Source organism: Mirounga leonina, unplaced genomic scaffold (assembly GCF_011800145.1).
Source record: "Mirounga leonina isolate KUSES-001 unplaced genomic scaffold, KU_Mleo_1.0 Mir_154, whole genome shotgun sequence".
NCBI lineage: Eukaryota > Metazoa > Chordata > Mammalia > Carnivora > Phocidae > Mirounga > Mirounga leonina.
The window spans coordinates 33139829-33164488 of record NW_023270389.1 but is presented as its reverse complement, the minus strand read 5'-3'; the positions used below and the strand labels follow the sequence as shown (position 1 = coordinate 33164488).

At 39.4% G+C, this 24660-nt stretch overlaps 2 protein-coding genes and 1 long non-coding RNA gene across 7 annotated transcripts in view; 1 reads left to right on the top strand and 2 right to left on the bottom strand.

Moving 5' to 3' along the window:
* Positions 1-24660, top strand: part of LOC118014266 — a 78629-nt gene that overhangs the window by 19319 nt on the left and 34650 nt on the right. The gene's annotated exons all lie outside the window — the stretch shown is intronic.
* The window catches only part of LOC118014263 (membrane cofactor protein-like), a 36201-nt gene continuing 21911 nt past the window's right edge, over positions 10371-24660 (bottom strand). For 2 of the 5 annotated variants that reach the window (XM_035010431.1, XM_035010437.1), the window contains 6 exons: positions 22704-22886; positions 20192-20239; positions 15994-16044; positions 15454-15489; positions 14624-14684; positions 12051-13715 (listed from right to left, as the gene is read on the bottom strand). In XM_035010431.1, coding sequence (XP_034866322.1) covers positions 13538-13715; positions 14624-14684; positions 15454-15489; positions 15994-16044; positions 20192-20239; positions 22704-22886 — 557 coding nt within the window. In that variant the 3' untranslated portion in view covers positions 12051-13537. Of the gene's footprint in view, positions 10546-12050; positions 13716-14623; positions 14685-15453; positions 15490-15993; positions 16045-20191; positions 20240-22703; positions 22887-24660 lie in introns of those variants that run through there. The other 3 variants (XM_035010432.1, XM_035010436.1, XM_035010435.1) reach the window with 3 other exon arrangements.
* Positions 23171-24660, bottom strand: part of LOC118014269 — a 7423-nt gene continuing 5933 nt past the window's right edge. The window contains exon 2 of the long non-coding RNA XR_004680237.1: positions 23171-24638. This is a non-coding gene — a long non-coding RNA (uncharacterized LOC118014269). The remainder of the gene's footprint in view (positions 24639-24660) is intronic.

The following is a 24660-nucleotide window of genomic DNA, read 5'->3' as shown; positions in this document are numbered from 1 at the left end:
GTAAGGGAGATAGATGTTTATGATGTAAACATAAGCAGCTTCTGCTACTCCGCATATACAAGTTTTCTTGGGGTAGCGAGGCAGGAGTCGGGTGGGTTACTTTCTCGTTGTGACCTATACTTGCGGCGATTCGTGCACCTTCAGGTACGTAGGTGAGAGGGAAGAAAAAGTTTACTGACCACAGCCCCCCAACATTCTGCTTCCCCATATTTAAGCAACAAGGGACAGAGCGGAGCCCTTTTAAAATGTCGATTTCACAGAAGGAAAGCAGAAAAGACCTAGTTAATACTAGATCCAAAATGAAATTTAAAATGTCTTCTGGGGTGGGGCACCTGGGTGGCTCAGTCGTTGAGCGTCTGCCTTCGGCTCAGGTCATGATCCCAGAGTCCTGGGATCGAGCCCCGCATCGGGCTCCCTGCTCGGCGGGAAGCCTGCTTCTCCCTCTCCCACTCCCTCTGCTTGTGTTCCCCTCTTTCGCTGTGTCTCTCTCTGTCAAATAAATAAAATCTTAAAAAAAAAAAATGTCTTCTGGGAATCACAGCAAGGACAGGAACCTCGGAATAATGACCAAGTTGGAAGGACCTCAGGAACGTCAAATGCCCGGAGAGTCCACAGGAGGGCAGCAGTGCTACGTGGTAGAAAGACTGACCACTTCAGTGCAACCTTTTCTGGGTGAAATTGGAAATGACGAAAGCAAAATTAAGCAGAGGAAAAATGTGCACAGGTAGTCGACTTTTCATCATTTCTGGGAGTCAGTAGACTATATTAAATCCTGCTCTGGAGTAGAAATATGCAAATGTTAAAATCTGTAAGAAAGTTCATTCTTGGTTAAAATGTTAGCTGTCAGGAATTACTAAGTTTTCAAATACCAAAGCTGACTATTTTCTTTAAAGCTAAAATGTTCTGAAACAATGCAAATTCAGATTCCTGCCCATGGTATCTATCTGTCTTAAGCTTTCTTACAGAAGACTTTTTGGTAGTTACCTTAAAAGCTCTCCTGTACATTTTATGCCAATTTAAAACATATTCTATAGTCTCAGGCTAAAGCCAAATACAATTTAATAAATTGTCTCATTTATAGACAACCTAATTTTCATCCAGTGTTATCAGAAAGATTGCCTCTGTTTTTTCAAACCACAAATAGCCTTGTTTCATTAGGTAACATCTTATGTCTCAGACTGTATTCTGATGTAATAGGCTCAATTTAAAAAATAGCATCTTGTGGGGCACCTGGGTGGCTGGGTCAGATAGGCATCTGACTCTTGATTTCAACTCAGGTCATGATCTCAGGGTCATGGGATCCAGCCCTGCATGGGACTCTAGGCTCAGCAGGGAGTCTGCTTGAGATTCTCACTCCCTCTCCCTCTGCCCTGCACCCCCAATCTCTCTCTCTCTCTCTAAAATAAGTCTAAAATAAAAAAACAGCATTTTGTATATATAAGCCTTTACCTCTGTCTTTATGAGTTTATATATAGAAATAGGCTATGGAGCTTGAGAATCACTAATGCAGAGGTTCTAAACCTTGACTACATATTAGAATCACTTGGGAAGCTTAAAAAAAAAAAAAAAATCCCTATGCCCAGGCCACATCCCAGATCAATTACATACGAAAACGCAGAGGGGTTGGGACCCAGGCATCAGTGAAGCTCCCCAAGTGATTCCATGTGCAACACGGTTCAGAACACGGAGGCCTGATCTCAGACATTTAACAATCTAATTCAAATCTGCAAAAAGACCAAGAGATTTTTTTTGCATAAACAAAAGCAAACCCTATTATTAGTTACGCCAAATTTTACACTTTCATTGTTGGGACTTGGGTATTGAAGTACTTCACCATACCCATATGGGCATACAGAGGTGGTATGAGGTGGTTCACTCAAGGCTGGGTAATCACAAAGGCTCTGAGAGCTGGGGGAATCAGGAAAAGCTTCACTGGTTGGAGTGTAGGAGCTGAGCCTTGAAAGATGCCCAGGACCCGGCAGGACCGGAAGGGCTACGGGCGGCCGTGAACCAGGAGCTCAGCAGAGCACTCGGGGCAGATGGTCTGCTGGGCGGACAGCAGCTTATTTGAAGAAGTACATGGAGCAAAAGAAGTCTGAGGAAGAAGAGTTGGGACTTATTTGTAGGAAACCTTCAAGGAGCACGCAAAGCAACTTGGACTTGATGCTGTAGGTCATGTGCTGTGGCTGAACACCTCTGGGCAGGAGAGGCCCGGGCTGGGCTGGGAGAGGAGCCCTGACACATCTAAGGCTCTGGGCTGTGAGGGGCAGGAGTGGAATGCTTAGAGAAGCTGGGCCCGAGGGACAAGCATACGTCCTCTGAGACAAAGCATGCTCGAAATAACGCATCATCACAAGTGAAAATTCTCCAATCTACATTTTATTTTTTACAACATTTGAAGGTCCGGTGAACCTTCAATACAAAATGAACAATACAGACCCCGATACATGGGACTTCTCATTTCACTGCAAATACATTCTTACAGTTTTAACAAACTTTTAAATATACATATGCTTTTTTAAGTCGTTACAGAAACTTTCCTAGAGAAAACTGTTTTCCCTTATGTTAGGTAATTGACAAGTTGTTTGACAAAGAGCGTAATTTATATTTACACATTTGTATCAATTTCCCATATAAACCTACTAAAATGAAAAAACTAAATTTGAAGCAGAAACTACTATACAAGTCCATTTATTTTCGAAAGCCTAACAATCTTTGGTTGGCAAATATTCAATTCGGCTGGTTAAAAATAAACAGTACAGCCATCCCTTGCTTCGAAGCAAGTGCTACATCCCTGAAAAGTATACGACAGTGGGGCTGGTACAGCTTCACCTCCGTACTGAATTCTGAATTCCTGCTTCTGCTCAAGCTCATCTTCCCCAAGTCCCCCCCGGATCCCACAGGGAAGGAACATTTACAGTGCATCACAAACATGGTCCACGCTTGATTCCCAACCATATCCTTCTCCGGGCAACGTTTCTTTGGCCTAATTTGCGCTACTGAACGGAAAAGTGCAAAACGAAACTTGTAAAAGTGTCATGGGAGTTCGAGTGGCCGTCCCCCCTGGGCTTCTCCGAAGGAGACCCTGCCTGGGGTGAGGATGCAGAGGCCACAGTCTGTCCCAGCTGAGCATTCGGTGCTACCTCAGCTGTTGGTTTTTTCTGTCCCTTTGCACGAGCAACGGCAGGCACCGTTTCCTTCTCTGAAATATGTGGCTTAATTTTTACTCTGCTGTCAGCACATAAGGTGAGATGCACCTAAACACTCAGATTCTGATACAACCTGAGCTTATCTGATAGATACGTTCCTGCAAAACTCACCCCATTTACACGACGTTGTCTAAAGTAAGACTTCTCTTTATTCAAGTACGGGGAGAAGAGGACCCATTGCCAGAATTCAGAGTGGAATCTAATTTTCCCAAAGAGCAGAATCCTCTTAGGGAAACTGCAAGGCCACAGTGTTCACTCTAGCACCAGCGGGCGAATTCTTGCTATGAGAGCGAGGGCTCCGTGATGTCGTTCAGGAGTTTGCAATAGATTCTGAATGCCTCATGCAGACTGCTTATCGATGTTTTATTTTTTTTTATTTTATTTTATTTTTATTTATTTATTTGAGAGAGAGAATGAGAGACAGAGAGCACGAGAGGGGAGAGGGTCAGAGGGAGAAGCAGACCCCCCGCTGAGCAGGGAGCTCGTTGCGGGACTCGATTCCGGGACTCCAGGATCATGACCTGAGCCGAAGGCAGTCACTTAACCAACTGAGCCACCCAGGTGCCCCTGCTTATCGATGTTTTAAAAAGTAAAGCACAAATACCATACACTTTATAGTGGTATGGTATTTATGGTATTCCTTAAATCACCAAGAAGCTACAAATAGTTAAAAAAAAAAAAATATGGAGCGGAGGACCACAGGGGAGGGGAGGGAAAACTAAATGGGAAGAAATCAGAGAGGGAGACAAACCATGAGAGACTCTGGACTCCGGGAAACAAACTGAGGATTACAAAAGGGAGGGGGGTCGGGGAGAATTGGGTAACTGGGTGATGGGTATTAAGGAGGGCACGTGTGGTGATGAGCCCTTGGTGTTATATACAACTAATGAATCATTGAACACTACATCAAAAACAAATGATGTACTATATGTTGGCTAATTGAATAAAAATATAGAATTCTATCCCCTTTAGAGCATTTTCCAATGATATTCTTAGCTAAGGAAGTCAAACTTGTTAAAAAATCCCAATATGCAGCGTTCCTGTTTTTAATGTTTAAGGGCTGAAGTAGCATACACATATTTGTAAAGGCACTTAACACTAAACAATATATAAAATACATCTTAGAGATGCCGGAAGAATGAGTCTTAAGACTTGGCATTAATCTTTGAACAAGTAGGATTTAAAATCACTTTCTTTATTTTCTTTTCTATAGGCTCAAAGAGTCTATTATTTGATAGAACAAATAATTCATTTTGAACTATAGTTCTCTAAATACAGAGACTTATTTTAAAAATTATTTCCCCGCCTAAATACTGCCAGGGATACTGTGTCGAGTTGTCCTATAAGTGCGAGTTTAATTCAAGGGAAAACAGGCCAGAGGTTCATACCCAAATTCATCCACAGTGCAAAGCAGCATCCAAGGATGGTGACTACATTCAAGCCATATTAAAATGTCAGCCTTATGGCTCAGTGGTTGCATTCATGAAAGTACAAGAACTAGAGAATAACTTTGATAGACCTTAAGATTTTCATTGGATCAAAAGATAAACTGAGGCACTGGTTTGTGGAAACCATTTGGTGCATCTGCTCTGCCTCAGTGATTGATTTATTCAGGTAAGTGGTATATTCACCTCTAACCTCTGTTTCCCTAAAGGGCAACTTATCCAGAAAACATCAGTTAAGTATAGAAATTAAATCCAGAGGCCCATTTAGAAAATGTACAATTAAAAACATATTTATAGTAGCAAAAGTTCCTGATCTAGAAAGTAAATGACTTTCACATGTTCAGCTAGTCTGTGTAGAAACTGTCCTATCCTTGTGTTGTGTTTTTGATTCTCTTCAAAACAAGGAATAGAGCAGTATGATACAAAGTATTTAGTAAAGATTTCATTTAAATTAAAATGAGGGCTAATGGCAAAGACTGGAGAGAAACACTTGTTTTCCTATTACTGAAATTTTAAATCTGGCTCTGACATGAAACTTTTGAGAAGGTAACAATTCTACCAGCCTTCAAGCTCAATAATGCCCCATTTAGCCCTCACAGTCAAAGAAACCATGTTTCACTAAGAGAGTCTCCTAAATAACTAAGGGTAACATCACAGTTTTATGGTAACAATAGACATCTTTCTAAAACCTGTTATTCTAGCCTGATGCTTTCCAAAGAAATATACTATGAGTCACATGGGTAACTTTACATTTTTTAGAAACCACATTTAAAAAAAGTTAAAAGAAGCTAGTGAAGTTAATTTAAATATATTTTACTTTAACCCAATATACGTGTTATTTTACATTTTTTGTACTAAGTCTTAAAGGCTGGTGTGTATTTTACACTTACAGGCCAACTTACAGAGGACTAGCCACTGGGAAGTCCTCAGTAACCATACGGGACTATCGACTATTGAATTGGAAAACGCAGGTCTAGTCCCTGCCTTAGTAAAATGACTAGAACGGACAGATGAAAACTCACCGTGGATGAGTCAGTGGTTCACCAGTGCGTGTGGCCCAGTGACCCCTTCAGGGATGCCTACCCAACCTAACAGCTAACCATGTCAGTTTTGGATACCCTAGTACTTCTTTCTCTGGGGGACGCCATCACGTGAGACACCACCGTCACAAAAATACACTTGTGATCGAGCAATTTCCTGAGACTACTGGGAGCTATTTTATATTGTGAGTTAGGACTATCAGTGAATTCTCTGAGACTGCCATCTTTTTCCACTTTTTGGAGTCAGTTCTTCTTTTGTTTGTGTGGTGGTGGAATCCTTTTCTTCTAATAGAATTTTAAATAGAATCCAAGAGAGGAGAAAGATAAAAAGGATTCACCTAACTTTTAGGAAACACTTATTTGATAGAACAACGAAGCAATTTAAAGATGGTGAAAATCAGGGCGCCTGGGTGGCTCAGTTGGTTAAGCGACTGCCTTCGGCTCAGGTCATGATCCTGGAGTCCCAGGATTGAGTCCCGCATCGGGCTCCCTGCTCAGCAGGGAGTCTGCTTCTCCCTCTGACCCTCCCCCCTCTCATGTGCTCTTTCTCTCTCTCTCAAATAAATAAATAAAATCTTTTAAAAATAAATAAATAAATAAAGATGGTGAACATCTAACCCTGGATTACTAATTACAGATGTCTTATATTACCTTCACCATCCATTATATGACCTTCCAATGTTTACAGACACCTTGGAGCTCACGACAGACTGAAATCTACCTTCCTGGTTGGCTTTAGCCTCAAAGGAATCCTAAGAGACCAGGAAGATTCACAGGACTGGGGAGGCCCCTACTGCCACTTCGGTTGGTATGTTCCATCTTCCCCTTTGCTCCTGTGACCCAAGACACCACTCTGCTTTTACCAAGAAATGGCCCTTCCTAATTGGCCTCTGTAGAGTCTGCTCCCAAACTCCTGACTGTAAGTAATGTGGGGTAGCACCTCACATTATAAGTAGGGGGATACATATCTCCTCTCTTCCCCGCTGTGTAGACACACATTCTGGCACAAAGGGAGGAACACTTCCAATTCATTTCATTAGGACAGAGGGCAGTGAGGCTCAAAGGGTCTAAGGCAATGCAATTCAGTTTTTCAAAATCTAAACTTTGTTGGTTTCTTTCATATGCTAAAAATATTCTGGTAATGGAAAACAAATAAATACCATTACAGAGTTAATACTTAGGAGTTGAAGTGGATTGCATTTACAAAATTAAGTAAAATGTATTTTGACTTCTAAAAAAGGACATTTTTCTTCCCTGCACTTGAACTGATTTTAAATTTCTGTGCAATGTTTACCCCTGAAACCATTAAGCCTGATGCGAATAATGTAAACTCTCTGTGAGGACAAAGGGTCCTTGTCTCTCACACCTTAAATTTAGAGGGAATACCCACAGCATCCAATATTGTCTGAGAAGTCAATTTTATGACAAGGCAGACATTTTCAGATGCACTGAGTACAGTCTCTTCCTGAGGCACATCTGCTTTCCCGCCGAGGGAAGAGTTCTGTAAAACTTATTACCTGACATCTCATAAGAAATCCTTTCTTATTTATTGGTTGTTTAAAATATTTTGAAGAGCTTGTTGAAAGCTCAAGAATTGGAGAGCCAAGTAGAAAACCGTTCAAGTTGATCTGAGCCTTCGGTTGTTTGCCCCATGTCGCTACGCTCCCCGCTGCCTGATCTGGCCACTCGATGGAGTGAATCCCCAACCTCTATAACCTTCATTTAAGAACTGATGGCTTAAAAATTACAAAGTTACTGGCTCAGTCATTATTATAAAAATAGGTTTAAGTTCTACCAAATAATAAATATTCTTAACAGAAAAAAACCAGGAGAACTATTGGGTCACCGGTAATAAAACACATAAAGTATGTAAATAATTCTAATGGACTTCAGCAAACTCTCGCTTCTCCAGGGATGATGTCACCAGAGTAGAGAGAATCATACATTTATGCAACGAAAATCACCACCCGTATGTGAACACACTGCTGTCAAGCAAAGGCATCTGTTTTCTGGAGCTGCGCAGTCTTGCCAAGCCAGATAGGACTCAAGCAGTAGCAAAGCACCAGGAAAGAGCCGATGATCCCCGGATGAGAAAGTATGGCAGCAAATGAGGTAAGAAAGGAAACCGGAAGGAAAGAGGAAGAGGTGTGTGGGTGGGCCCATTTCACGACTAAGGAACAGACAACTCTCGCAGAACCCTTCAGCGTGGGGCCACGTTCATCAAATCGTTCAGAGACGTTTGATGGCCTGAAAAATGATGACTTACACGATGTTTGTACTGTGGGATGGAGGCCACGGAAGGGTAACTGTGTTCCCAAGTCATCACAAATACAAGTTTAAATCAAAATCCATTTTGTACCAAGTTTTGGCAGCAATTTGGGACGGTCTGTGCCTAGTGCCCTGCTTCCAGAACTACCCCCTAGGAATACAGCAGTTACTGCATACTTTACAGTTTCATAAGGAAGTTTCTAAGGCAACAACACTCCGTTTCAGGGAGGAAGGTGAGGGACATTAGGCACTACAAAGAATCTAACAGAAATCTTTACTTTTTTAAACACAGCAAGTAAAGGTAAAGATTAGCCCTCTCTCTTTCAAAACAAACTCATAGGAAATCTTTTTAAAGTCCAATTATCTTGAACAGGAGAAAAATTTTTCCAAGCTTTATGGTGTTTCTTCAAATTTCAAGAATGTGAGCATATCCATAAAGCCAGCCCCTCTGGTTACTCAGAGTGTAGCCCAGGGGAGCAGCAACATCGCTGGGCGCTCATGATAGACTGAAAACACCAGGCACTGCACCAGACTTAATGACTCAGAATCTGCATTTTAACAAGATCCCAGGTGATTAGTGTGCACATGAACATTAGAGAAGCATTGCTCTAGATTCTAAAGGAGAAAGGTATACCACCAACCCGCATTAGAGAGACTTCAGCTTTGAAACAACATAGAACCTAAAGAGTTAGATAAGATAGTTCGATGTCTTGACGTGAAATAATCTAGAGAATCTAAAATTGATTAAAGCCATTCTGTAATACTGAATTTCTTTCTTTTCTTTCTTTTTTTTTTTTTAAAGATTTTATTTTTTTATTTGAGACAGAGAGAATGAGATACAGAGAGCATGAGAGGGAGGAGCGTCAGAGGGAGAAGCAGACTCCCCGCCGAGCAGGGAGCCCGATGCGGGACTCGATCCCGGGACTCCAGGATCATGACCTGAGCCGAAGGCAGTTGCTCAACCAACTGAGCCACTCAGGCGCCCTATAATACTGAATTTCTAACTGAGTATGTTCCTGTCAGGAAAGGGGTAATATATATCCTAAAAGATTTCTATACTTTGTAAATTAGCTCAAAAGCATTTATGAATTTCCCCTCCCACACTACTTTTTAACTCTTTTCCCTCCAAATTATGCTATTATATATAGAATTAATTACATTGCACTGGTTAAAGATATATTTTCTGAAAATATTTTAAAATTTTATTATTGCAATTTTCTGTTTACAAAGAAAATTTGGATGGTAAGTGGTAACGTATGGCCTTTAAAAAAAATTGAAAGATAATCGACATAGACCATTGTTTTAGCTTTAGATGGACACATAATTTGAGAAACGTACATATTGCAAAATGATCACAATAAGTTTAGTTAACATCCATCACCACACAGTTACACATATATTGTGTGTGTATGACAAACACTTTACAGATGGGTTCCCTTAGCAACTTTCAAACGTGTCATACAGTATTATTAACTATAGTCACCATTCTGTAAATTAAATCTCAGCGATCCAGTACATCCTACAAACTGGAAGTCTGTACCTTTTGGCCACCTTCACTCAATGCAACTAATACCCATTTACCCCATCCTTCCCCACCCCGCCCCATCTCCAGCATCCACTAAACTTTTCTCTGTATCTATGAGTCCATTTTTTTAAGGTTCCACATATAAGTGATATCATAAAGTATTTGTCTTTCTCTGATTTATTTCACTTGGCATAATGCTTGAAGGTCCATCCATGTTGTCACAAATGGCAGGATTTCTTTTTTTATGACTGGATAATATATCATCAGATGATGGAATCTATATAATGGGTTATACAACTATATATAATATTCCATTATATATTTATATGTACAATATTCCATAATATATATATAGTATATACACAGACACCATATTTTCATTTAACAGTGTGTGTATATATATATATGTACCATATTTTCTTTATCCATTTATTCATTGATGGACATTTAGGTCATTTTCGTATCTTATTGTAAATAATGTTGCAAAGAACACTGGTGTGCAGACATATTTTCAAAACAGTGATATCCTCTCCTTAAGATAAATACCCATAGGGACGCCTGGGTGGCTCAGTCGGTTAAGCGTCTGCCTTCGGCTCAGGTCATGATCCCAGGGTCCTGGGATCGAGTCCCGCATCGGGCTCCCTGCTCCACGGGGAGCCTGCTTCTCCCTCTGCCTCTGTCTCTCTCTCTCTGTCTCTCATGAATAAATAAAATCTTTAAAAAAAAATAAAATAAAATAAAGATAAATACCCATAAATGGAATTGATGGGTAAGTTAACTCTATTTTTAATTTTTTCAGGAACTTCCATACTATTTTCCATATGGTACACTAATTTACATTCCCACCAATAGTGCACAAGGGTTCCCCTTTTTCATGATCCTCGCCAACTACTGTCATATTTTTTTGACAACAGCCATTCTAACAGTTGTGAGATGATAATCTCTTGGTGGTTTTGATTTGCATTTCCCAGATGTTTAGTGATGTTGAGCATCTTTTCATACACCTGTTGGCAATTTCTATGTCTTCTTTGGAAGAATGTGTATTCATATTGTTTGCCCTTTTTAAAGAAAAATTGAGGTATAATTTAGATATATTAGTTTTAGGTATACAACACAATCATGTGAGATTTGTAAATCTGCAAAATTATTGCCATGAATAAATCTAGTTAACATCCATCACCATACAGTTAAAATATTTTTTTCTTGTTATGAAAACTTTTAAGATCTACTCTTAGCAACTTTCAAATATACAATACAGTATTATTAACCATATTACCATGCTGTGCATTATATTCTGTGACCTCTTTGTAACTGGAAGTTTGTACCTTTTTGACCTCCTTCACCCATCTCACCCACCCCTGCCACCCGCCTCGGCAACCACTAATCTGTTCCCTGTATCTAGTTGTTGTTGTATTTTTTTTTTTTAAGAGACCACATGTAAGTGAGATCATATGCTATTTGTGTGCTCGGTCTTACCGCACTTAGCAAAATGCCCTCTACGTCCATCCATGTTGTCACAAATAGCAAGATTTCCTCCTTTTTTTTATGGCTGAATAATATCCCATTGCATATGTACCACTGTTTCATTATCCACTCATCTATTGATGAACAGGTAAATCACTAATTCCATTTCACTATGACCTTTTCCCGAGGCTTTATCTTGTTCTTTCACTTGGAACATATTCCTTTGTTTCTTCATTTTCCTTGACCTTGTTGGTTTCTAGGCATTCGATAAAACAGCTCTCCCAGTCCTAAAGCAGCATCCTGGTGTAGGGGATATAACTTACTGTTCAACCCTGCCCTAGCTCTTGGTTGTCTCTCAAACCTTTGGGATTGTCCTAGCAGCCTACTTTGTTGTCAGTGGCTCTCAGGAGTTGAGGGTGTGTCAAGAATGCTCAGCGTCCTGGAGAGGAAGATCCCAGTCAGCACATAGGCTGGTTGGAAGCCAGCCGCTCAGGTGCCGGCTTACAAAGCATGCAAATATACCTCTTTCGGGGGAACACTGGGCAATGGACGTTTCTGTGTGCTCCCTCTGCACTGGGCCCTGTGGTGACAGTCAGTTAAGAACTGTTCCTTTGCTACCGTCCCGCCGACCTCCAGGGCCGGTTATCAGGGGATGTGTCCTGTGGGTAGTAGCCACAAAAGCTGGGGTGTCAGCCGTGTACATAAGGTCCTTTCCCAGAGACACGGACAATCTGGGGCAGGGTAGAAGGAGAGTTCGAAGATGGTGCCTGTCAGTCTTTCAGTCTCTGGAAAGGATTTGTCCTGGGCTCCCCCACGTGTCTTTCATTAGAAGCCTGTTGCTTAGGCCACAGCTCTGCAGATAAGCTAAAAGGCCTGTCGTAGAAAGACTGGCATGACTTCAGTCGGCCACCTCTGTGCTACGTCCTGGACTGGGCAGCAGTTGACAGCTGTTTCTCCATTTGTTACAGCCCCGTGTGACCTGCAGATGTAAGGCCCGCGGGCCACCAGACAGGTGCACGAACTCCTAGCAATGTGGAGTCCAGCAGAGGGACGGTGGAAGATAGCGCGGGCTCTCCGAGGTCTCTGGAAAAGACCACAGCCAGCCGTGTGTTTCGATAGAAGCCTGTCCCTCAGGCCTCAGCGACGAAGATATGCTAATAGGCCTCCTTTCCAGAAAGACTGGGGGCGCATTTCAGACTGCTGCCTGTGCGCTGTGTCCTGGGGCATGGCCAGTTAACAGCTCCTTCTCTGTTATGGTCCCAGTGCCAGGCGATCAAGGGGTGTTCCCTGGGTGGCAGCTATAAACATCAGAGCCCCGGATTTGGGCACAAGCTCCCTTCTGAAAGATACCAGCAGCTGAGAGCCAGGCAGAGGGACCGGAGGGAGATGGGGCCCTCCAGCCTCCATGAGCTTTGAAGAATATTTCCGTTGGGTCCTAGGTGTGTGTGACATTAGATACCTGCCCTTCAGCCCAAAGCTTTTAACACAAGCAAATAGGTCTCTTTCACGGAAAGACCAGGCGTTTCAGTCAGCTGCCTCTCCTCTGTACCTGGGGGGTTAGCCAAAGTAAATCCACATGGGCACTTTAAGAACTGTTTCTCGATTCGTTATAGCCTCGTAGACATAAGCCCCATTGGCTTTCAAGCTAGATGTTTTGTGGACCTATCTCTCAGGTGCAAGTCTTAAAAGATGGGGTGCCAGATGTGGGGTTCAAACATTTTGCTTTCCAGGAAGAAGCTCAGAGTTGTGAGTTCCCGCCTGACTGTGGGTTAGCACATTTGGGGAGGATTTTATGATGAGATACTATCTCGGTCTCTCCTACCCATTTTGATGTGCATTTTTGTTTTGTTTTGTTTTTTAAAGCAGGCTCCATGCTCCATGTGGGGCTTGAATTCACAACCCCAAGATCAAGAGTCAGATGGTCCACCAACTGAGCCAGCCAGGTGCCCCTTGATGTGGGTTTTTTATCCACCCAATGTGTAGGAGTCCATCAAGTTAGTTTTCAGATTTCTTTCAGAGGGAACTGTTTTATATGCAGCTGTAGGTTCCGTGTGTATGAGAGAAGGTGAGTTCAGGATCCTCTTATGTTGCCATGTTAAACGAGAGGCTCAGGTTACAAGACCCACTAATTGGTAGCTAGGGAGAGTTTGAGTAATACTTGTTAAGGACCCAGTAAGTATTTTGATGCAGAGAATTTAAACAAAAAAGGAAAGTAAGGAGCAGAAAGCTATTTTGTTTTCCTTTCTTGAGAATTTATTTCTATACAAAACTTTTGGACTTGTAAAATTATTCTACTGACAATAAATATTCCCTACCCACGCTATTGTGTATATGTGACTTAAAAAATGTACTACTGATTGAGAAATCCAAAATGCATATCATGTGTTCTACAAATATAAGATTGAAGATTCAAACAAAAGCATTGTGGTTTAAAAAAGATAACCAATAATAGAAAAAGTTTGAGTTCTTTATGTGTAACGAATGTACTTTTTTTACATAGCCTAAACCAGAGGATTAATATAAAGGCAAAATATATCACAAACCATGAATACCAAGAGCCCTAAAATTATTAGTTTTTTTAAAATTTTATTTATTTGTCAGAGAGAGTGAGAGAACACAAGCAGGGTGAGTGGCAGGCAGAGGGAGAAGGAGAAGCAGGCTCCCCGCCAAGCAGAGAGCCTGATGCGGGACTCGATCCCAGGAGCCTGGGATCATGAGCTGAGCCGAAGGCAGACGCTTCACCGACTGAGCCACCCAGGTGTCCCTAAAATTATTAGGTTTGATGTTAAAGCTATTTTCAAAGCTACAGGGAAAGAAAATGACTAAAAATCACTAAAAAATCAGCAGTTTCAAAGCACCCAATCTTGGTCTATGCTCTAGGATTTGTTCTAAGTCTTTTACTAAATTGAAAGACATTTCATTAAAATTTAAGTTTGATGTTTAAAAACCTATTTTCCCTAGATACTTGTACACATGTTTTCTATTATAAGCCCCCTCTTTTTTCAGTTTTATAGAAAAAACAAAGATAAAGTTAATGAGGTGCCTTGTAAATCTTAACCCTCAGTAATGTTTAGTTTAATCCCATCAGTTTTACTGCAGCCTAGTAAATTAAGAGAACATAAGAGGGAAATCAAATAGTGTTGTTTTTCCTTCCCCAGTTCAGCAAGTATAAGTAACAACTCTACATAAAAACAAATCAAATTGGGTATGTGAATGAGAACCTACGTAGCTTCTTACAATTACCTAAGTTACACAGACAAATGGAAACTTTCATCATACAAATTCCGACAAATACAACTGTCTAAGCCTCCACAGTGAGCCATTCTAAATTTCATCTTGGCCACCAGTCCAGTGTAGGACACAGGGTAAAGCTGGGTGGGGAAGGCCCCATAATGGTCCGTGATTTGCTACAGAACCTAACTCTCAAATCCCACAGAAACGTTTCTTGCAGTCCTAATAGCCACGGCCACTCTGCACAGAGTCCTCTGACTTCAGGGGCAGTAAGAGCAACCTGAGGTCGTTTCAGTAAACACATGCAACCAGGATGGTGCGCTTATGCAGGCACAGTTTCAAAAAAAAGACGGTATGCAGGACAAACAGAAAAGCTGCACAAAATAACATCAAGAGTGAGAAGGACCATGAGTTAGTTAGAAAGAATATGCTTTTATTTACCCTTTCTTCTCCCTTTGAAAACATCTATACAGGCAGGTGCAAAGTACTGCAAGGCCAACAACTGCAAGAGACCAGGAAACAAAGGACATAAAACTCTGAGAGCTGCTTGTCAAGATTCAAAATTTAGCAGCAGAAATAAGTAAGTGTTGGTTGCATTTCAGTAGTTAGAAAATGTTATTTTATTTAAGCACATGTCTCTTCATCTGGACTCTTTTACTATCTAAAGCCCATTCCCTGGAGTCACTTGAATAGTCCACAGGAAGCCAGAGAAGAATCCTTGCTTAGTTTAGAAAATTACCCAAAGCATCTTTGGGATGCAAACTCATGACCAGTCATCCTGAAAACATATTGTAGTATTTAGGGTTTGTTAATAAGCGGACATGTACAGTATAAAAGAATATACATTCACCAGCAAAATGTAGTGTATCATATACAAGGTCAGGCTATTCTAGACTGGTGGACTTCATTTCAAGCTATATAAACTATAGAAACTGAGAAGTTCATTTAAAAAATAATGCACTTCTAGGGGTGCCTGGGTGGCTCAGTCGGTTAAGCGTTTGCCTTCGGCTCAGGTCATGATCCCCGGGGTTCCTGGGATGGAGTCCTGCATTGGGCACCCTGCTCAGTGGGGAGCCTGCTTCTCCCTCTGTCTGCTCTGCCTGCCCCTTCCCCTGTTTGTGTGCACATGCTCTCTCTGACAAATAAATAAATAAATAAATAAATAAATAAATAAATAAATAAATAAATAAATAAATAAAATCTTAAAAAAAATAATGCACTTCTTTGCAGTCAGATTTTGATTAAGTGGCATCAATATTCAGGCTACTTACGAATAGTAAGAACAATCACAGCAATGATTCCTGCGTCTGAGAAAAAATGAAAAAAGTCTGAAGACTGAGCATACAAGGGTCCCAGAGGGTAGTTCCATTTAATTCTGATCAGATCATCTATACGCTACTGCAAAGAAGTTGCTCCTCGGTCTAGTTTTAGCGTGAGCACTAGTGTGTCCAGCTCATTCTGATCATAGAACCCTTCTAATCAGATTCCAGGTTTAGGATCCATCTTGTGAAACTCTTCACTGGAACCTGACTTTTCATTGTTTTGTGCTGTGGGTACTGCACCAGGTTATTTAGTAAAGCTTACCAGGACTATCAGAATTCCCTAGATTAGAGGAAATTACCTACACATCTCCATACACAGTACCACTTACATTTATCGTGTTATCTGGACTACTAAAATTTAAACTAGAAATGTCAAATTTTGTGAAACTTTGTTCCTTCCTTAACTACAAATGATTGGAACACAATAGATATGTCCATGTAGAACTCCAAGGCCTCATAATGCAGAGTAATTAGTAGCCAAAATAATACCTAATTCCTCAAAGTCTTCAAATGTTAGTGGGTCGTTGGGCTCAGGATAGCCTAGGGAAAAAAATGGAAATAAGTTAAAAAAGAAAGACAGACTAAAGCTTAAAGATCCATAAATTCACTGGTTTTATTTTTTGCCTTTGTATAAAACTATTTATAACTTCATTTTCCTTAATGTTTGTCCATAAAAGTGGTATCATAAATTATAAGTTTATATTTGATGTCATCAACAATCTTCTTCCTGTCCACTGATATTTCCTGTGACAATATTCTGTGGTAGAGGAAGCAAATTTATCACTACTATATCCTCAAAATTAGCCTGAATTCAACATGATTCTACACATTGTAGAATTTAGGGTTTGTTACTAAGGAAATTAGTAAAATGACTAAAATCAGAAGTAGAGGAGGACTTCAAAACCATTTAGAAGTTGATCTGGAACAGAAAGAATCTTCAACGTAACAAAAGCCACTTAAGAAAAACACATGGCCAACATCATATTTAATGGCAAAAGACTAAAGTTTTTCGTTAAGATCAGGAACAGGACAGGGTGCCTGTGTTTGCCACTTCTATTCAACATAATATTGCAAGTTCATATCAGAACAATTAGTTAAAAAAGAAATAAAAAGCATTTAAATTGGGAAGAAATAAAATGATCTCTGTTCATAGGTGACATGATCTTTTACATAGAAAACTTTAAAGATTACACACACACGCACACACACACACCACAGGCCTGGTAGAACTAATAAATGAATTCAGTAAAGTTTCAGGATACAAAATCGACATGTGAAAATCAATTGCATTTCTACACACTAACAATAAGCAATCTTTTTTAAAAAGGAAATTAAGAAAACAATTCCATTTATAGTTGAATCAAAAAGAGTAAAAGACTTTGGAATAAACATGACAAAGGAGGTAAAAGATTTGTACACTGAAAACTATAAAATATTGCAGAAAGAAATTTAAAAAGACAGAAATAAAGGGAAAGCAATCCCTGTGTTTGTGGATTGGAGGACCTACTAATGTTAAAATGTAAATATGATACAGTCTACAGATGAAGTGCAACCCCTATCAAAATCCTAATGATGCTCTTTGCAGAAAAAGAAAAATCCATCTGAAAATTCATACAGAATCTCAAGGGACTAGGCAACCATGAAAAGAGAAAGCAAAGTTGAAAGGACTCACACTTCCTGATTTCAAAACTTACTATAAAGCTACAATAACCAAACCAGAATGGTGCTGGCATAAAGACAGACCTACAGACCAATGGAGCAGAAGCCACAAAATAAACCTTTGGTTATATAGTTAAGTAATTCTCCACAAGGGTGCTGACAACATTCAACAGGAAAAGAGCAGTCTTTTTCACAAATGGTTTTGAAAACTGGATAACCACATACACAAAAGGATGAATTTTTACCCTTGCCATTCACTAAATACAAAATGGATCAAAGACCCTTAATTCAAAATGGATCAAAGACCCTAGAGATCTAAAACTATAAAACCCTTAGAAGAAAATAAGACTACTTGCTTCATGATGTTGGATCTGGCAATGATTTATTGAATGTGACACCAAAAGCATAAGCAACAAAAGAAAAAACATAACTTAGACTACATCAAACCTAAAAACTTTTGAACATTGAAGAACACTAACATAGAGTGAGAAAGCAACCAACAGAATGGGAGAAAGTATCTGAAACTCATATAATAAGGGATTAATATCCAAAATATAAAATGAACTCCTAAAACTCAAAAACAAAACCAAAAGAACCACAACCCATCAAAAATGGACAAAGGACTTGAATAGACATTTCTCCAAAAAAGATATACAGGTGGTCAATAAGCACAGGAAAAGTTGTGCAACACATTACTAATTGTTAGGGAAATGCAAATAAAAACCACAATGAGATTCTACCTCATATATTACCTAACATACATTATGATGGTTATTATCAAAAAGCAGAAAATAATATGTGTTGGCAGAGGTGAAGAAATTGGAACTCTTGTGCATTGCTGGTGGGAATGTAAAATGTACATCCACTGTGGAAGACAATATGGTTGTTCCTCAAAAATGTAAACATCGAATTATCATATAACCAGCAATTCTACCCCTAGGTATACAGCACCCCAAAACTGCTAACAGGGACTCAAAATTGAAAATTTTCAATTTCAAGTTTACCACTGAGAAGAGGATTCAAACACTTGAAAGCCAATATTCAGAGAAATATTACTAGAGTAGCCAAAATATGGAAACAACCCAAATGTCTATCAACAGATGAATGAATAAACAAAATATAAAAGGCAATGTAGTATTATTCAGCCATAAAAAGGAATAAAGTTCTGATACATGCTACAAGGTGGATGAACCTTGAAAACATTATGCTAAGTGAAATGAGGCAGAAATAATTCCATTTCTATGAAGTACCTAGACTAGTCAAATGCATAAAGACAGAAAACAGAATGTTTACCACGGCTGGGGGGGAGGAATTGAGAGTTATTGTTTAATGAGTATAATGTTTCAATTTGAGACTATGAAAAAGTTGATAGTAGTGATGGTTACAAACAATGTGGATACAATAATGCCAAGTGAAGTGTATACTTAAAATGGTTAAAATAGTAATAAAATAGGGGCGCTGGGTGGCTCAGTTGGTTAAGCAACTGCCTTCGGCTCAGGTCATGATCCTGGAGTCCCGGGATCGAGTCCCATATCGGGCTCCTTGCTCAGCAGGGGGTCTGCTTCTCCCTCTGACCCTCCCCCCTCTCATGTGCTCTCTCTCTCTCATTCTCTCTCTCAAATAAATAAAATCTTTAAAAAAAATAGTAATAAAATATAATAAAAGTTTACCTAGAAAAATTAACAGAACAGTCTGAACATTTCTGAAAAGGAAGTAGTCTGCCAGATATTAAAACAGATCATAGTATTAGAGTGGAAAAAAATGATTCAGTACTGTCAGGAGAATGGTCAGAGTTCAAGGAAACAAAGATGACTAGAACACCTATGAATTTAATGACAAAACAATTGGCACTTGAAAACAGTTGGAGAAAGAACAACTTAGTCAACAAATGTTGCACTTTGCCACTGGGTAGGTGTGGGTGAGGTGGAAAGAAACTCGATCTCACTCCATATGCCATAATGATTTGCAGATGCATTAATGATTTCATTACAAAGACTGCAATCAGAACTCATGATTAAAATATTTATAAAGTTGTAGCATGAGGAAGACCTAAAGCTTTTATAAGAAAGACACAACACACATAGCCATTAGGGAAAAGATCGTTACATCTATTAATTCATCTACCTATTGATGTAAAATTTCTACACATGTAGAAGACCACTAACAGAATAGTGAAATAAATAAATACAGTACATATTGCAAAGTCATCATTGAAAAGAATGGCAGTAAATCTAAATATAACCCCAATATAAAACATTAAATGGAAAAAGTGCAAGTTTCAAAAAATATATACAATATGATGTCAATTTTGTTTAACATAAAAAAAAAATATCCAGCTATATGTATAACTACACATCTAAGGGTGCTGGTGTACAGAAATGAAATAGCCTAAACTATTAACAGTGATTAATTCAGGTAGTAGACTAGAGAAAAAGAAGGATAATTCTTTACTCATAGACTTTCACAATGTTTGAAAATTTACAAAAATATATTCATATACCACTCATGCAACAAAAAGTTATAAAAAGCAATCGAGGGGCACCTGGATGGCTCAGTTAAGTGTCTGCCTTTGGCTGCGGTCATGATCCCGGGGTCCGGGGATAGAGTCAGGCTCCCTGCTAAGCTCCCTGCTTCTCCCTCTCCCTCTGCCCCACCCCCTCCTCGTGCACTCTCTCCCCCCCTCAAATAAATAGATAAAATCTTTTAAAAAAGCAATCTATAATTAATAGCATACAATAAAAAACCTTAAAAGAAAACAGACTAGTGAAAATAAGGCGAAAAAACCCCTGAAAAAATGTCCACTTCATATTAAAAGGGCTTTAACTTATAATGAGCTCTCACAAATCAACAAGAAAAATATTTTAGAAAACTAATTTTAAAAAATGAGCAAAGGGTATGGATAAATCAATGTAGACCAAAAAAAAGTTCAGCTTCATTGATAATTAAAGAAATTAGAATAAGACATAACTTTGTACTCATCACCTTATAAAGTTGTTAACAATATAAGCAAGAGAAAGAATTACTGTGCCTGGATACTTTAAAACTGGAGGTTTGGTTGGATGAGTAGGCTTGAAACCTGGAAAAAATAAATTTGATTCAATTCACCAGCCTTATCAATATAAAATTATGGATTTAATGTTGATTTTTTATTTTTTAAAAAGATTCATTATTTCTTAAGATGAAAAATACACATGCTTTCCAAACTTTGCAATTCTACTTCTGGGAATTTAACCTAATATGTATTTGCACAAGTATATAAGCATGTATATATAAGAATGTTCACTACAACTTTGTATTTTATATGGAAATCCTAGAAGTTAACTGATAGTAAATCATAAAAATAATGTGTTCAGAGTAAACATACATATCTTAAAAAAAATATATCATCCAAGTAGTATCACACTACATAAAAAGTTATATCTTTTTCTTTTCTCCCTAGTATTTCTTGGGCCCTTTAAAAAATATTTGCACATTTAGATCTGCCTTAACACCATTATATGTTGCTGATCCTTTTGATATAGTCTTTCTCTAACCGATGATAAAAAATGATTGACAATCCCATGGAGAGTTTTGATTTTTATTTTTAAAAAAAGACCACTGTAGTTTCTTCTCTTCATAAGCTTCTTCTCACAATTCTTTCAAAAACTAAACTCTAAGGCCGCCTGGGTGGCTCAGTCCATTAAGCGTCTGCCTTTGGCTCAGGACATGATCTCAGGGTCCTGGGATCTTGCCCACATCAGGCTCCTTGCTCAGCGGGGAGCCTGCTTCTTCTCCCTTTCTCTCTGCCCTCGCCCCGCTTGTGATTTCTCTCTCTCTCTCAAATAAGTAAATAAAATCTTAAAACCAAAACTAAACTCTATCAGTGTTTTATAAATCCTTTATGAAATGTTTATGGTTCAAGTCCTTCAAAAGAGCATATCAACACACATAATACAGCACAGGCATATAGCCACCAGGACCATGTGAGTAAACATGGATGAGTCAAGGAGTATGAATTTCATATGCAAGCTTAATATATCAGTCCACCAAAAAACCATTTCTTTCCCTCCAAACCTCACAGCACTCAACTAAAGTACACAAGGAGGCTATCAGATACTAGGTTTACAGGAATTATAAAAAGAAGTATTCTCATTACCATGTTAATATGCTTAATTTCCCCAAATCCTTTAAAATAATATGGCCATAGGAAATATACAAACAAATTAAAAGCCAGTATTCATGATCTGTTTGAGTTCAACACCTTCGTGAAACAGTAAAGTCCACAGAAATAAGGTTACTTGAGTAAGCAGAGCCCAACTAGGACCCTGATGAGGTCAGTGCAGGCTAATGCTCCTCCCATACTCCTGTTGTCTCTTCCTTTCTGAGGCAAAGAGAGACCAGAGATAGCAGCACTGAAATCAGGAAGATATTGCCTTCTGTTATAGCAAAATCAGCTTTCAAGTCTTAAGTAGAGTAGCTGACAAACAGTCCCTGCAAGAAATCCTCCATTTCATTTCAATGAATAAGGATTTTTCCTGTCTTTTGGTTGCTATGAAATTTAGGTACAATTGCCAAATAAAAATAAATGCCCAATATATGAAGCGGGAAGAGGTGGGGGTGAGGGAAGACATTCAGGTCTTTTACTGGAGATAGCAGAAATTTCCCAGTTTAAATTGTGTTACATAAAAACAAAAACAAAAAACACTAAACTGGTTGCAGTCCTGCAATTGAGACATAGTCCTGGACCAGGAAGATACCCTAAAGGAGCCAAGAGATCACCTTTAAAAGGAATAAACAGCAAAGTCAATGACATGTTAAAAAATAGAAGCCACAGACCTTCCTCTTTACTAATAATAATTTGAATGATGCAATAAGTCATATGAGCTACCTTTAGGAGCTTCCTATATGCCAGGCACTGTGCTAAGTGCTAAATGCATCCCACTTACACTTTGTGTAACTTGCCCAATTTACATACGTCTTTATATCTGCGGACTATGCCAAATAATTTTAGAATAACTATACATAACAACTAAAATGGCTATAAACATGTCCTTCATTCTTTCATTACTAAAAATGATGAATGAGTGTAAAACAACCATAAAGGATTTTTGTTAAATATAAGCAGGAAAGTACTAATCGGAATGACTCAAAATTGGAGGTTTTACATTGGGAGAAACCGATACTGAAAAACCAAATAATGTAGGATCAACTACTTGGGAATTACTGCTTTCTTTGATATGATTTATGCCTTTCATTCTTGACTTATTCATGTAAAAATTCTCATGCTTCAATCTATTCTAAAAGTGGTCGCTATGCATTCTTACAAATACTACAAAAGAGAAATTTATACACCTGTGTGATATACATGCCCTGTTAAGACCCTATGAAAACTTACAAAATCACAACACAGATATTATCTCATGCCTCCATCATGGAAATAAATACAAGACAGAGTTAAGTAGTAAAATTTCCTCTTTTCAATGAATCAGTATCATTGATATTGAATGATATGGAAGAAGAAATAAAAGCTAACACAAAAAGATGGAAAAAGACATTTGTACCTCTGATACATTTTGGCATCGCAGGCTCCCAAGTACTTCTCCCACCACAGAACACTGGGTTGCTGCCATTAAGATAGAAGCCTGGGATGCATTCAAATAGAACCACTGCTTGGTAGGAATATTTGTCTCTGATTCCTGATACCAGTCTTCCATGTTCAATTACAGGATAATCACATTTGACCACTGAAAAGTGGAGAAAGTCCAGAATTAATGGAAAGCTGCTCTAACATAGGAGCAGAAAAAATATACAAGCTAGTAATTCCCATCGGGAAGAAACATACAAGGAATGAAAGGCAAGGTATTAAATAAAAGAAAGAAAAAAAAAAAAAAGACACCCAAGAAACCTGCATACGTATGTACATTTTAACTCCAGGGAAACAGATTTAGAGAAATCGAATAACTTTTTTCCATCTAGAAAAGACTAGCATTATAATTTATTGGCTTTCCTACATTTTTTCCCGTTCCTGACAAGGTTTGAGAAAGGCCTGACTGCCACATACAAATCTGGGGTAAGTTCAAGAGCAAGTTTTGATCCTCCTTTGCTCTAGGGACTTTTGGAAGGTCATGTTGACACTGATTGCATACCCTGCTTTTCTAGAAAGGTGGGAAAAACCCTCCTGAGCAGGCAATACTTGAGCTCAAATTTGCAAGTTGAAAAGCAGGTAGCCATGCAAAGATAGGCAAAAAGGAAGCGCTCAGGTAGCAACAACATACACAAACCAGGATGTTCAAGAAATGCAAAGGCCAATGGAGTTAGGGCAGTGTTTTCCAAACATCTTGGCCTGCAACCCAGAGCTCAAACAACACCTTTTACCCTGTAAACCAGTATATGAGCGCACAGGCCTGAAACACAAGTTAGCCTCATACCAGCGGGCTCTGCTATTTCCCATTCCACTCTACCTCTTAAGAGGTAAACTACTGCTCATGACCCGACAGATTGATTTCAGAATCGATTAATGGGCTTGGGAGAATTTGGAAACAAAGACAAAAACCACAGGGCTGGGCAGTGAGTATAACAGAACATCTTAGGACATTAAATCTGAGCAAGAGATAAGGGCCAGAGAGTGGACAGCCTTTTCAACCAGAGGACTGTTCTTCCCCTGCTCCCAGGGATTCTGACTCTCCCGCAGCCTGAGGAACTTCCGTAGCAATTCCTATAGTGCAGGTCGGCCCGTGATCCTCTTGGCCTGGGTTTATCTCCAAATGTTTCATTTCCTCATCTTCAGTTTTGAAAGAGTTCTCCTTGACGGAGAATTCTAGATTAAGTGTTTCCAGCACACTAGCAGATGCTGTCTTCCAGTCTCCACCGTTGCTCAGGACAAGTCAGCTGTCACTCACACTGGGGCGGGGGCAGGGGGGACAGTGTGACGTGCGTTTATTCTCCCCTCTCCCTGACTGCTTCTCCTCGCACACCTTTTGTTTTCAGTAGTTTCACCCTGATGCGTTTAGTTTAGTGGGGGTTCCTTGGTAAATGAAAACAGTGTATTTATCCTGCTGGGGTCACGGACTTTCTTGGTTCTGTGACGTTACTGTTTTGGGACAAATGTGGTTAATATTTGGCCAATATTTATTCAAATCGTTGTCTATCCTGTTCTTTCTCCTCTTTCTGACGCTCCAACAGCATGTATGCTTGACTTCTTGCTACTCTTCCACAGGTAAGTCTCTCTCTCTCTTTAATATTTCTTTTCAAATCACATTCTCCTGACTTGAGGTTCCCTGACTTTCGCACTGTTGTGCTAAGCTGCTGTTACCGGCAATGGCTTCTTCATGTTGGCTAGACACAGCTCACATACAGTAAACGTCACCCTTTCCAGTATCCAGCAAATAATGCAAATAATCATGAAATTACCACAATAAAGACCCAGACAAGTTCCATTACCCCCCAACATGTCCTCATGCCACTCTGGAATCAACCCTACCCACCCCCACAACCACCTTCACCAACCAGCCCAACACC